The 15,583-nt window shown below is 36.9% G+C and overlaps 1 protein-coding gene across 2 annotated transcripts in view; it reads left to right on the top strand.

The window, feature by feature from the left end:
* The window catches only part of lrrc75ba (leucine rich repeat containing 75Ba), a 32,895-nt gene extending 20,396 nt beyond the window's left edge, over positions 1-12,499 (top strand). The window contains exons 4-6 of one of the 2 annotated variants that reach the window (XM_052603929.1): positions 9,020-9,362; positions 10,283-10,484; positions 10,645-12,499. In XM_052603929.1, the coding sequence (XP_052459889.1) occupies positions 9,020-9,362; positions 10,283-10,484; positions 10,645-10,652 (553 nt within the window). In that variant the 3' untranslated portion in view covers positions 10,653-12,499. Of the gene's footprint in view, positions 1-9,019; positions 9,363-10,282 lie in introns of both variants that reach the window. The other variant, XM_052603928.1, reaches the window with a different exon arrangement.
* Positions 12,500-15,583: the final 3,084 nt, after the last annotated feature.

Here is a 15,583-nt window from a genome sequence, read left to right as displayed (position 1 = left end):
TCATCAGTCCACAAAATGTTCCTCCATTTCTCTTTAGGCCAGTTGATGTGTTCTTTGGCAAATTGTAACCTCTTCTGCACATGCCTTTTTTTTAACAGAGGGACTTTGCGGGGGATTCTTGAAAATAGATTAGCTTCACACAGACGTCTTCTAACTGTCACAGTACTTACAGGTAACTCCAGACTGTCTTTGATCATCCTGGAGGTGATCATTGGCTGAGCCTTTGCCATTCTGGTTATTCTTCTATCCATTTTGATGGTTGTCTTCCGTTTTCTTCCACGTCTCTCTGGTTTTGCTCTCCATTTTAAGGCATTGGAGATCATTTTAGCTGAACAGCCTATCATTTTTTGCACCTCTTTATAGGTTTTCCCCTCTCTAATCAACTTTTTAATCAAAGTACGCTGTTCTTCTGAACAATGTCTTGAACGACCCATTTTCCTCAGCTTTCAAATGCATGTTCAACAAGTGTTGGCTTCATCCTTAAATAGGGGCCACCTGATTCACACCTGTTTCTTCACAAAATTGATGACCTCAGTGATTGAATGCCACACTGCTATTTTTTTGAACACACCCGTTTCAACTAATTCAACTAATTGCCCAATTGCACAGCCTTAAGAGCGTCCCAAAATTTCCTGGGAATGTAGCCACATTATTTTAACATTCATAGGGTCTTAAAGGGTTAGTTCACCCAAAAATGAAAACTAGGCTGTGTTTTAAAAGCTGTGTGCTTTTTATTTAACTTATTTTGGACCGAAGCACACAACACCCGCTGACTGCAACCATAGAGCTCGAAAGATCAAAGACAATTTTTGATATACCTCTGAATGGATTCATCTGAAAGAAGAAAGTCATATACACTAGGATGACTTGATGGTGAGTAAAACACAGCCTAATTTTCATTTTTGGGTAAACTAACCCTTTAATGCTAGCACCTTGTCAAGCTTGACTGCCATTCAACAGTGTAAGTCTTTTCACCGCCAAAGCAGAGCAATTTCTAGAAAAGAAGTCTAAAGGTGGTGAAGCTGTATGCACAAAGTAACAGTTGACTCCACACATGCATTACCATAAAGTCAGAAACCTGTTCATTTTTATGTGTGGTTGTGTTTAAGATGCAGTTAGTTGGTTTGTCGTGCCTCTCATTAGCATATTAGACAAAACTTAACTTATTCCTTTGTTCATTTAGACAGATCACTGAACGATAAATTCATATTTAAATTAGGATTCTGCAGTAATGCTAGAATACATTTTTTGTGTTTGTGTTCAAATTTGCATATTTGCTTTTTAATGAACAAGCTGTTCACTATTAGGATACACTATGCTGCATTCCTCTTTTCAACCATTTGTGAACAAAATCAGATTGACATAGGTGCTAAAAGGCCGATTTCATACCTTAAAGGAAGCTATTTGGGATGAGCGAGAAGAGAAGAGCCTGTTGATTACTGATTGTGTAATATGCCAGTTAAGCAGAAAAGATTTTGACTCTTTATTTTTATTTCCCCCCAGTAAATACTTATTACAAGAGGTTTACTGAATAATGAAGCATAAAAAAACATCGTACATCTGTAATTGTGATATGTGTAGTTGTTGTAGGACTGTTAATTTAATGAATAATTAATAATAATTAATGTGTAGAATAAAAAAAGCATAGACACTTTCTGTAATGTCTAATGAATTCTTTACTCGTCTGCCAAAATATTATGCCTTTGAGGCTATTCATTGAGGCGATTTCCATGGCAAATATGTGATTTAATTTGAGTAATTAATTAGCATTTCATGTTAAAAAAAATTAAATATATATTATTGGATTCTGGGATGGAAGTCTGGGTATTGAGTGAAAAATTGAAAGAGAGAGAGACAAGACGAGGAAAGTACCTTTGAGGCAGAATTAATAATGTAGTTATTTTGCATCATTGAGGATTCTGCAAAAACAAAATGGAGTGAGGCCTGAATCAGACATGTCAGGGAAGACTGGAGGGAGAAATCTTTTCAGCTCAAAAACTTGTCTTTCTATTGATGCTTCGATGTTTAAAAAGTCACATAATTCCATAGACTAGGAATGTGCTGCACAGGGAACAGACATTGGTGGCGTCTGAGTGCAGAATGCTTAGTGTCTGTGACTGTACGAAAGCTGACAGTAAGGAAAATGAATGTCATTCATAGCTGCTGGTTGCCAAGGAATGTGAAGTGAGCCCGAAGTGACAGTAATTCAAACTGGCACCTGGTTGCCAGAAAAATAAACGGATAAATGACACATTAAAATTACTTATATTGTTATTTTACCCATTCTGCAGTGGCACAGATGGCAGATTTGTGTTTTAGTTGTTTATAACCTGAAAGTGACAGTTCACTTTTTTTTTTCTTTCTTTAAAAAAAATGTATAAATCAGTTATTGTTTTGTTTTTTCAGGAAAAATATCTCACATATAAAGTGAGAAGAAAAAATATTGTTTGCAACTGTGGTTCTCAAATGTATCCTGTTTTAAGAATGTTTAAAGAAATAGTTCATGCAAAAATGAAAATTTGCTGAAAATGTGTATTCAACCTCAGGCCATGTTCGCTTCTTCATCAGAAAACATTAAGAGAAATATAGCACTACATCAATTGCACACCAATGGATGCTCTGCAGTGAATGGGTGCCGTCAGAATGAGAGTCCAAACAGTTGAGAAAAACATCACAATAATCCACAAGTAATCAATTCACCCCAGAGGATCCATTGGTGAGCAAGTTTTGTTAAGTCACATTAAATTTCACTAAATCTGTTCAGAAGAAACAAACTCATCTACATAATCTGAGGATGAGTAAATTTTCTAAAAGTTAATTTTTGGGTGAACTATTTCTTCAAATGTTATGCTTCACAGCTAGACAAAAAAAACTGAATACGTTTTTTTATTATTATTATTAATTTTTGCAGTGCTTAAAATGGAAAACTGCATAAATAAATAAATAAATCACCAATTTGTTGTTGCCTTTAAATAAATCAAATCTGAAGCAGGTTTGGAAGGTCAGACTTATCTTATTTTCTCTCAGAAGCACCTCCCTGACTGACTTTTTATCTAAACTGATCCCTAAAGCATCTTCAAAGGACGTCTTCAGCATTTCATCAAAGCACACAGTCTTTTCATGGGCCAACCTTTCGCTATATAATCACAGAGATCCCTCAAATGTCACTGTTTAAAGGCAAAGCAGATTGGCTTGTGAGTTAGCAGAAATGAGGCAGCGAGCTTAGAAGAACCACTGTATTTCAAAGTAAAGCCTGTGGATACTCATATACAGCACAAACCCCAGGGGGTTTGGACCTGGAGTTATATTTGGCAAATAAATTGAATTTGGGCCCAAACACAGAAGAGTGATGTCACCTGTTACCAGTGATAAGAAAATAGAGGAAGACTGTCAGTGGGATTTCATGAAGATACATCAGCCTTTGAGAGGATTGCAATAATACATTTGCACCTCAATGTGGGTGTATATGTGTGTGTGTGTGTGTGTTTTCTTTGGCAAATGAACGTTCTTTTGATCTCTGTCCTGTGGTTTGTGTGGTTGTATATATTACAGGACTCCCTATTTCCATTTAAATCTCTTCATTGTTACCATGTGACCCAAATCATGAAGAAAGTGTCATGTACATCTGTGGAGCTGAGTGATTTTCAAGTGGATGTATGTCTGTGTGTGTCTGTGTTTGCATGTTATTGACCCTGTTTATTGAATCAGGCCGAAATGAAGCACACAGACTGACACATAGACGTTAATATGAATAGAGGACTGAGGTGGAGAGGAACTTTGTTCTTTTGATAGGAGCATCTTTCCTGTTCACTTCATTTTATGGATAAATAAATAAATAATTATGGTTCTAACAGCATTTTTACGCTTCTAAACATTTTTACTTGGTTTTAAAGGTGCAGTGTATAATTTTAGTATCAAGAAATTAGAAAAAGAATGTCTTACAAAAGGTTTTCTGAACACGCCCCCTTGTCAGCCCATTGGTCAGCTAAAGAGAAAGCCACACCCCAGACTCACATCACTGGTTGTTATGCTAGTGTAGATCCTCATACAAACTGATCAATGTTTAAATAGCACCACGCAGTCACTGAGAAAATGAAAAAGAATTACACTTTAGCATGCCTTAAATAAGAGTGCTTATTATGGAAATAATATACTTAGTTAAAGTGCCCCTATTATGCCAATTTTAAAGTTGCTAAAATTGTTTTAGCGTTTTACTTACTTTTAAGATTTTAAGTCCAGCTGCACATTCAATACAATTGAATGGCTTATATTTAACTGCATATTACAAAGGGAAGTATTTTAATATTGAATTACACCTTCTAATAATAAACATTGTTATCCTTCTGTAAAAATAAATAAATAAATAATTTATGTTATTATTCAAGAATATTCATGTTCTCTTACAATCAAAGGAGCATGTTTTGACTAGTTTAATTTTCAAATCTAAAAAGTGCAGTTTAGTTGAATGTTAGACTTTGAACTAAATATGGATGTCTTAGCCACTGTACAATGAAACTGTTTTGAGAGAGAACAGAAGATTTATTTTGGGTGAGCAGAAAGGCACTGATTCTGTCTGCTGCCTGCAAACATCATCAGAAACAAACAAAACCTTTCATAACAGCAGCTTTCACCAGCAGCAGGGATCCGGTTTTCAGTGCGATTTGGCAGAACGATAGTGAACTCTGACTGTGAACCTTACTTGAGAAATTATTTGAGAAGAAAATAATACTTTTAATAATAATCTCTTACATAGCTCTAATTTCTTCTCTTCTTACAGACTGTATGTTTCCCACTGCCTCTTTTTACAGTATATTACATCTATTTTCTTACAGTATTTGACTTTCATACACAAAGACATGCCATAATATGCTCATGCATAGACCAATTGGACACTGAAATTTGTGTTAAGAAGTCACTGATTGTGTACTGGTTTGTCTATTTAAGAAATTTACTGGCAAGTCCTATCAAGTCTATGGTAAAGTACATACTAAAATAATATTGTGTGGCAACACAACTTTACAGACTCAAGCCATCACAGAAAGAAGCTTCTCAAAATAAATGTATATGCATGTGAAGCCAGACATTTATAGTTTTGACAAATAACCTCATATCAAAGAGCATGAGGGTAGAAGCGGTGTGGGCTGCATTTCTGCTTGCGTCAATCATAAGTCTACTATGAATTATTACATCACACCAAAGAGTAAATGAGAAGTCTTTTCATGCTGAAACTTAATTGGGCCTTGCAAATAGACTAATCACACCACATAATGACTCAAAAAGAAGAAACAGAAGGTTCGGTTTGGCATGTCATACTTTGCAATGCATGCAAGAAAGTTCTCTGATTTCTGCAAAAGCTCTCAATGTCAGTTTTTGAAGCTAGAGGATAATATGCACATAAATATACACTATCAAGAAAAGAAAAAAACCTCACTGAGTGTCATATTTCAAAAGGTATATGTACACTTTAGATTCTAATATGCACATTTAAAGTTCTAATATATACTTTTGAAATACTCTAATATGTACCATTGGGGGGTTAAATAAAGGACAGAGATGTACCTTTTAGCTTTTGTTCCTTAGGGCATTGCGCAATTGACAGCTTGGCTGACTCATTGAACAAAGAAATGCAAAGGACAATATTCACTGAATAGATGTTTATCAGTATTGATACAATGAAGATGAAATTTACATACTGGCAACTCATGTTTCTCACAGGTTGGCAAACACAGATGTCAGACAATAACAAACTATGCGCTCAGTTCATATATTTTTTATATCTAAAGTGTTCATCACCAAAAGCTGCTTCTCTAAAATAAAAGTTACTTGCTTATGATTGTGCAAAAATCTAATTCTAAAGGCCAAAGATGAGTTTGATAACATCAGATGTTACAACGACTTCAACTTAAGCTATGACATCTAAATCAACCAATTTTAATTACTGGTCGTTTGTTGCAAAGTCCCACTCATTTGAGAGATCACAGTATCCTCATATAGAGAAGCCAGGCTTACAGGTGGGACAAAAATACATGGATGGTGACCACCAGTGTGCATGTATCTATGCAGTTCCCAAAAATATGTGTTAAGAGTCCTCTTTTCCAAATCAACATCCATCTGTGCTCCATTAAAATCTTCCACATTAACAGTATATTGACAATAAATATAAAGTACTCTTAAAGCAATCCATACAATGAAATAAGTTAAAGACATTTGTATTTGATAAAGTATAGCCCACTTTTCTTCATCGCATTATAAAACGAATGCTTGTTCTGAATTCTGACATGATTGCAACTCAGATTTGATCATTTTCAGACAAAGACTGTGATGTGAATGGAAGCACACTCAATGGCATTTTCCAAGCTCTGGTCTCACCAAAGCAGCGTTCTTACCCCTGTCCTTGTAATTTAAAGTATTGTAAAGTTCCAGCTCATAGCCGCAAAAAAATAAATAAAAAATAAATGGATTTCAATAATGACCAAGTATCCAAATCCTCAACCTCTATTTTGTTAAAGCCGCAGCATTTCCTTATTATGTTGGCTTGGCAACAAGCCAACATACTGTTATGCTATTTAAACTTCTTCTTTTTCTTATTATTATTTTTCTGACAGAAATTCTGAACGCTACTCCTCCTAGGGCTTTAAAGCCACAAGCCCCAAACTCGGCAGACACCTGCGGGATAGAGCGGTGGTGTGTGCTATATCTTTTCAGACTGATCAGACTTAAAGTTTTTTTTTTATTAATTTTTAAATGTCAAAATTCATTACCCATAGACTTACATTGTCTGAGAAAAATTGCGCCCCTACAGTTGCAATGACATTTAGGGGAGGGGAGCAGTCAGACGAGAGAAGAATCACTGCTGCTCAGCTCAGGCTGTCTACACGGAGCCGACAACAAGCGAATTCATTCCTATTTAAGACATTTTAAAAACGCTATTGCACGCAATCCACACGTTAGAACACACCAAGAGCTAAATTGAGATGTTTCTGAACTGTTTAAAGTAATAACATGATATATTCGCGGCAGCCAACTGCTCGCGAGCTGGCAATGTATTTCTCTGAACACTTGAAGTCCACAGAGAATTTACAGCCTTTCACATTAAAACACTGCAGCGAAACGGCACAAAACAATTAGAATAATATATTAAATGGTTTTAAAGTAGTTTTGGCCACTGTCACGCTGGTCTTAGCTGGTTTCTAACTGAATCATCAGGCTGAACATCACAGCGAGCTCGCGACGTATTCCTCTGAACACTTGAAGTACACATTTACAGCCTTTCACATTAAAACACTGCAGCGAAACGGCACAAAACAATTTGAATAATATATTAAATGGTTTTAAAGTAGTTTTGGCCACTGTCACGCTGGTCTTAGCTGGTTTCTAACTGAATCATCAGGCGGAACGTCACAGTAAACTCGCGCTTCAGCCCCGCACTGCGGGAAACTGGACTGAGCAGCTGATGGCGCGTGTGCACGAGAGAGAGCCGCGCGTCAACACTGAACCGAGCTCTCGTTCAGGACGTTCACTTCCTCCTGGACCTGAACGAACAAATTCAAATCGCAGTTTAAATAAACAGAAAAAAGAGCGAAAAGCGAAAGAGCTCAATTCAGCAGCGCGGTGTTGTTCAGGGCAAGCAGAGACGCGTCTCAAAGTCTTCTTGCTTTTGTACCGACAACAAATACATACAAAATATGTCGAAATACCCGTGTTGGAAAGTGTGTTCGAATAAGTATGTGGTTATGTCTTAAGTGAAAGTAAAGAGTTGCAAAAAAAAAATCGGATGTGTATCATCATAATGGATGCGTTTGTCTCTTAAAGGGACCGCGCCTAATTTACTAGCTCTGCTGTCAGAGTCTTTAATGTATGAAAATGAAAGTAAATCACTCACTGCTCTTGACTGATTTACCTTGTAGTACAAGAATTTATCCAAAGTCAATCCAAAAATCAGATAGAATTGTTTTACTAGTGGGTGCAGGCCACTAGTTCATTTATGTAAGTGAGTATGGCAAAATAGTGATCTGTGAAATATTATACCCACAAATTCTTAATACTGTAGGCTACCAGTGAAATTGATTAAAAAAATAATAATTATGGACCTGCCCATGTTTTGCTTAAGTGTTTCTTTCTTTAATTGTTAATGCAACCTTTTCACACCACAGACTGAACCAAATTAAGCATTTCTTGCTTGGTAACTGTTCAACAAAGTATTGATAGTTGTGTAAATATTGTCATACTGACAGCTGTCTGAAGTTTTGGTTGATTCCATTACATATCTTTTTATCAAAGTTATCCAAAATTATCAATATGAATTTGTTCTGAGTTATTGTCATATATTATTACCAGTTTCTAAACTACAGCAAATAAACTGTGATTATGTGAGAAATGTTGAAGGTGTCTGAATACATTTTGGTTTGATTGTGTATTTTATCTTACAGTGAAGACTATGCAGTGCTATTTTAAATTAACATAAACTTAAAAAAATTTAAACATTATGTAAATAGCACAAATAAATAAATAGAATGAACATACAGTACAAATTAAACAATTTTAAACAGTGTGTAACTGCATCATCTATACAAACCATTGTGCTTGGACCCCTTATGATCTCCTTGATTTAAAATGCATTGTTTCAGTTATCTTGTGTGTCGTTGCCCACAACGTGACGGTGGCAGGACTGTGAAATACATACACGAGAAAAATAGGCATGACTTATTTCACATCCAGCTAGACAACCCTGTCATAGCTGTTATCATAGCCCAGGCTTTTTATTAAAAAAAGAAAACAGCAAGGGAGCATGGAAAAAGACTGTTGCAGGTGTATTTTTTTATGGCATTATTATTTGTATTAATTTTGCAGCGGGGCAACTCAATGTTGGGCACACAAGTACTTTGGCTCTTTTGCTCCATGGCCAAGATGGCCAAGCCAACATCAAAGTTAGTTCACTAACTTTTAATTCTAGTTTGTTATTGTTTTCTAATTTAATTCCTCTGTGTATGATATATATATATTTTTTTTGGTTTTTCAGTCTTAAAACAACACTTCAGAAGAAGCTCTGCAGTGAATCTGTGGACCTCTCTGGCATCCCTTTATCAACTCGCGACATACGGCACGTGGCCTATTACCTCCAGACCAGTGGGGGTGCTGTGATTTCTGTAGATCTTAGTTTCACTGAGCTCCGGGACGAGGGCCTACGTCTACTTCTGCCCTTCCTGGGTGCATTGCCCAAACTCACAACACTGGCTCTCAATGGGAACCGTCTTACTCTTGGCATCCTTAAAGATCTGACTGAAGCCCTTAAAGACTCCAAGTTCAGTTGTCTTGCCTGGATTGACCTGGGCAACAACGTGGACATATTCACCATGCCACAGGTAAAACAACAGAATCTTAAAATGAATCACAGTCCTCCTAATTACACTGTGATACATGCTTAATTTTGGGGTAAAACACAGTTGTACTGCAAGACTTGATGCCTTCTTTATATGATGTATGACATGAATTAGCCAAGTAGGACTTCCTTGATGCATCTTAAGCAATATTTGCTGACGAACAGGAAGTCATAGCCCTACTTTAACCCACCCCTAAAATCAAACCTAACTCCAGCCTTTGGCCGAATCATATTCCTTAGCCTAAAATATTTTAGGCTGATTGTAATCTTGTTCCAAGACCATCACGGATGTCGAAACAGGAACTACTTGGAATCTACTTGGGCTAATCAGGTTATGCAAGATAAATATTTGTTTTATATGTTTAAATGTGTCCTGTCTGGATGGGACTAGTTTTCCCTGAGGAGAAAAGCCTAAATTTGTTAACATTAGTAAGCGCATCAGGTATCCTAAATTAACAATGAACAATAACTTGAACAATACTGGTTCCTGTTCATTTCTACAGTTTACATTTTACATATATTTATGTTTATACACACAAAAATATAATACATTATAAACAAACATCAATTAACAGTAATATATTTATAGACTACGTTTTGTTGTTTTTTGATTGTTCATGATACCTAATGCATTAACTGATGTTAAAAATGTAACTATATTGTGAGTGTTTTTTTTCTAAATGCTTCTCATTTAATTTTATCTTTGTCAAATATAATCATTTTTAGACCTTAACCAACTTACTTAACCAAAGTAATTAATTACTGCTAGTATCAAAATTAAATTCAGTACGGAGACTCCATGATTTTTTTGTAACACCAGCAACCAGACAAAAGACATTCTACAGAAATCATCGTAAGTAATTGTAACTCAGAAGTTGTTAACTGTTTCTACTCTGTTCTCAGCCTCTTTTGGTGGCCCTACGCCGACGCTGTAGTCTAAAGAGCAGTCTCCCCACCATCTATGAGTACACAGAGGGTCAGCCCTATTGCTACCGCATGGAGAGCTCCATTGATGAGCCCAGCCACTATGACGAAGAGGAGGATGAAGATGAGGAAGAGGTAGAGGACCTGGAGCCATGGAGCATCGGGGAACAGAAAAGTTCAGGTAGTTTTACCCTGCATCATTGCGAGAGGTGAACCGATCACAATCATTGTCACCTGACGATAGGATAAAGAAAGAACGGGAGAGCGCAGGCAAGAGATCTCTTCTCACAGTACCATTTCTCCCAATCAACCCCTTTCACCATCTCCCTCCTCCACTGCAGCTCCATGACCTTCTCATTGCGGTTATGTGTGAACCAACAGCAGCGCATTTAAAGAGCCAACTAACCACCTGAACACAGCAAACGGTGAAACACGCTGATTTGAAATGCTCTTAAAGCTTCACCATTGACTTACTGTGTTGGCAGATGATGATCCTGGACTCGAGGTGGGGGTTCATTGGAGGGGCCCACAGAAAGTCACGTAAAAGATGCTTTCTTACGCCACTCTTTGGTCACGAAGAACCAGTGACGGACAGGAAGATTACCAATAAAAAATCCCAGAGTTTGACCGAGTCAGTCAAATGGATGATGCATACCAACGGTGGATTTGACGCTCCACAGACCTGGCTTTTAAGTAAGATATGGTTGGGAATTTAGTGGGGTCTGGTTTGGTTGTATTTGTCAGTGTTGCATTGCTGAGGCCGTCTCCGGACCTATCACCACTCTGTGTGTGCTCTACTAATCTCCCAACAAAAGCAATGAAACCAGCTCAACAGACTTTACAGCCGACCCACGTCACGTGACGCAAGCAAAACTGCTATGTCAAAACTTTTGCAACCCCACCCCCACCCACCCCCTTTCCAAAATGTTAACTTGTGAATCCCCACGCACCACTTGTCGTGTAGTTGTGAATGATTATACAAAAGGTACAGCTGTTGAATTTCCAGCGTCTGGTTTTTGTTGCCTGCTAATGATGAACAAAACTATCTTAGAAGACAACAGGTACAAAACGTTGTTGTATGTGAAAGTTTACTGGATGGATTGTCCACCTTTTTATGTTAACGTCATCTTAAATATACCCATCTTACTGTGTCAATTCACTGCTGTTCCCTCAATGATATATGGTGGTTCATTATACTATATTTCTGTATGGTGTATTTTAATATCTCAAGCACATTGATTTATCATGTCTGGTCAACTTTACTTAAAGCTTCGTAAACGTTCTTGATATAATGCTCAAAATAACCTTGTCTGTAACAGAGTTGCAGTAACACCCCGTCTATTTTTAAATCAAATTTTGGCAGACAAGTCATTAATGACAAAATAAATGGACCTTGAGATAAAGAGCTAATGATTGTTCCATGGCCTTCGATTACCTGAGCACTTTAGTCTGTGTTTTCATCAGGTTTGTGACTGAAAAGCTTGTTGTAGTGATGTTGTCTTGTAACATGAACCGCTTTGTCATTCTGAAACAAAAATGAGCCGAAGAAATAGTTACAGTACTAACCAGCACTTGTTGTTTGGGGGTCAAGCTCGGATGAGCAAATAGTTAAATGTCAGTATTTTTTATGATATATGTATTCTTTTAAATGTCAGTTGTGTGTATTTGTTTAATGCTGTCTAAATGTTTTCCCAGTTTTGTTGTTGTTGACTTCAGACTATTATATTCTATGTAATATTTCACAGCACGTGCTAATAAGTGTCCGTGTTTAAAAGGCCTAACCAATTCAAATGATGAATTGACCTCTTGTTAACTTTCCAGAACTGAATATTAAATTAATTTGGACTATTTAGTACCTGTGTAAAATTAATTTATAGTCTTTGCATTTGCTGTTTGGCTCTGTGTCTAGATCATAACAATTATCTGGCCTGTGATCTGCTTTTCTGGGATGTTTAATCTGCATAAATCTGTTACTCATAAACACCATGATGGTGTCAATACTCCCGATGCTGAGCAAGCTGATACACTCAGTGTCAGTTTATTGATAGAGCGCAGCCTATTTGTCACGTCGTTTATGTGTGAGTCTGATTTGGCTTTCTCTGTCCGTGTCATATACCGTGTCCTCTGAATCTGTACTCTAAACAGTTTATAAGATTGACTGTTCAACGCTTCTGGAATAAACTTTTATTAATAATACCATTGGTGTAGCAAAATAAACTTGCTTGTTTATTTGTAATATGAAAAATCGTGTGAATAAATTTGATGTGTTGAAAGTGCCTGTGGGAGGCTGAGGTGCCACTCCATGATGGGTGGTGGTGCTAGGATCTGTGACCGCCTGAGGGAATATTACACACACACACACACACACGCACACACACACACACACACACACACTTTATACTGAAATTTCAAAACTGTTGTCTTCAGAAGACTTGCAATACAGCATCCAAATAATGTGGAATGGGGTTTGTTTTTGTTTTTTTGCTTGAAGATCGATTGAAAGGAATGTTCACTATAAACTCTTTCATAAAAAGAAGATTCTTCATATTCTTCATGTGTTCAATTGGGAATAAAATAAATAAATAAAATAACTGCAACAACATAAGGGCAGGGAAATACTGACAGAAAACATCCCTATTATCCTTCTGGAGACATGAAGCAGGACGCAGACGTTCACTTCCACTCAGTTGAGCTGGTATGGTTCTTGTCAGTGTGTGTGTATATAATTGTGGTTATAAAGAGTGTGTGTTAAACATCTATAAACAGATCTTCAGCAGTGTCTACACTTGCTTTTGTCACTGTGATCTCAAAGAAGAAGTGCAGACTGTTCTGCTCTGTTACATGGTTATATAAACGGTGATGGTGTAACAGCTTACGAGACATTCCCATCGAGGCCTTGGGAATTATGCATGTCATGGTCTGTGTTGGTGTGACAAGCATACAGACAGACTCAGGTTACTGCAGAAGAAATAATACCAGAGTCCTGGTCTGCCATCCCATGGCTAAACAAAACATAAAATATAAGAAATCATAGATCTTAATGAATATGAATTTGACCATAATTTTTACCAAAATTGCTTGTTCCTAAAAGTATAATTCATACACACAGTATGTGTCAATTAGGCCACTCATCTTCATGTATCACTAACAAAAGCACCATTAAAGTAACAAAACAAAAGAAGCAGCCCAAATGACACATTCTAAGTATTGAGACACACAGGGGGGTTGTGTGCAGAACAGAACTAAATGTGAGCCTTTATGTGATATACAGTGTACAAGCTTGTCCCACCTCTTTTTTGATAACCACCTGACTGTATAACTTACAAACAATACAAAACCATCCATTGAATGTACAAGATAATCAACTTAGCCTTGCACCAATGCAAAAAAAAAAAAAAGAGATCATTTTTACCACAAAGCTCAAAATTGTTGCCAGTTGCATTTACATGAAACATATAATGAGTTAAGTGTCGGTCCCACTTTTTAATAATTTTCCACAAAACAACATTTAAATCTTATATTTTATATAAAATATGTGTTTTACACTACATATTGGAATCTACAGCTAAAGCCATACCTGAAAAAGTTACGTTCCAAATTTAAGGTTGATGTCTCAAAAAATGAGCTTTTAGTAAAATTTTGCTTGGGAGCAGTAACAAACTTTTGCACAAGCACCAAGCCCCATTGGTGAACAAAGACGGATGCACCCATTTCCATTTATGACCTGAGTGATCTGAACCATATGTTTTCATACCTTACACAATACTAATGAAGAAGACATCATATTCAGAAGTTTTATGGGGGATTTGTCACTATTTGATTTGAATTCAACTTCTAACGAACACAAAGTACCTGCAGTGTAAACCAGGTGTGTTAAAGATCGAAAGTAGAATTCAGTAGAATATAAATATATACCATTTGTTAATATAAATATATAACAGGAGACATTTTAGCTTAGTTTGTAGATTTTATTGACATTCCAACAAGGAAATATTTTGCATGTAATTTTCATTCATTATGCTCCGTCCTGAAGGCTCCCATGGTGTCTGATGCCCAGCTGTGCACATTATGGGGTCTTCTGTGCCCTCAAAGCAAACGGGGTCCGTTTGATCAGAGCTCACAAAATGTCAGAGCACAGTCAGGCAGCGGTAACCCCACCAGGATGAACTTTGAAGTTTAAGAATGTACGCCTTCACTTGTCTGGACACTTGGTACATTTCGTTCAGAGGACGTTTTTTCAGCTCAAATAACAGCGTGATGGATTGGCTGGGTCAAGCTGAATCTGTTAAACATGAGAGCAGGGAAGGTGATCGCTACAGAGTTGGCAGAGACGGACGGAAGCATTACTCTGTTCTCTGCGAAGTCTCTTTGCCATTTGTGCCTCTGCTGTCACATTAGTCAGAAGGATGAAGAATGAGTGTACAAGGACTGTCGCTGTCTAAGATAACTGCTTTTGGCCCTTGGAGAAAAATATAGCTAGAACAAATCTAATTATTCATTTAAAAATACACAATCTTGGCAATGGACACAAGCAACAGCTAAACAAAGGAAAACTGGATCATATTTGTCCGTTAAAAACTGACAGATACATTGTAAACACGGCATCTATTTTAGAATGTTAAATCTGGCAACCAGGCAACCTGAAAGCGAGAGAGACAGAAATTTGTCATGTTGAACGGTTTTGCCATCTAGTGGACATGTGCAAAAATACATTATTGGAAAACTGTCAAAACTGTTGATAAAATCATCTACACTGTAAATAAATAAATAAATAAATATAGACTGTTGTGATTAGTTATCCCAACTTTAAATTCAACATTAGAATAAATAAATGTGTTTCATCTTAAAGCAGGGGTCGTCAAAGGGTAAGGACCCATTAGGTCACAGACATGGAGCAGGGACCCCCGATACAAAATATGTCAAGCAGAGCTACATATTAAGCATACAGCCTTACATATTAAAATAATCTAACCATACTATTATTAAGAATAAATTATATTGTTATATGTATTACGTAGAGACAACAGATAAGAGCACATGCATCACCGCCTTTCTGTCTCTTACTTTTTATTGTTAAAATTGAGATTTAGGCATCATCAGATGGGCATTTACATTTACCTGAAGTTTATTAAACATATGTTGTGGCGCTCTCGTGGACCCGAGAAGAAGAAGCAGCTCTTGTGAACGAGTTGGAGATCGAAGCGGAAGGAAAGAAAATTCTGGTTGTTATTTATTTAATTTTTTTTGGCACACAAAAGCATTCCCCTTGCTTCAGAAAAT

Source organism: Carassius gibelio, chromosome A8 (assembly GCF_023724105.1).
Source record: "Carassius gibelio isolate Cgi1373 ecotype wild population from Czech Republic chromosome A8, carGib1.2-hapl.c, whole genome shotgun sequence".
Lineage (NCBI taxonomy): Eukaryota > Metazoa > Chordata > Actinopteri > Cypriniformes > Cyprinidae > Carassius > Carassius gibelio.
Note: the sequence above shows the minus strand (reverse complement) of the source record. Positions and strands in the feature narration are given on the sequence as shown.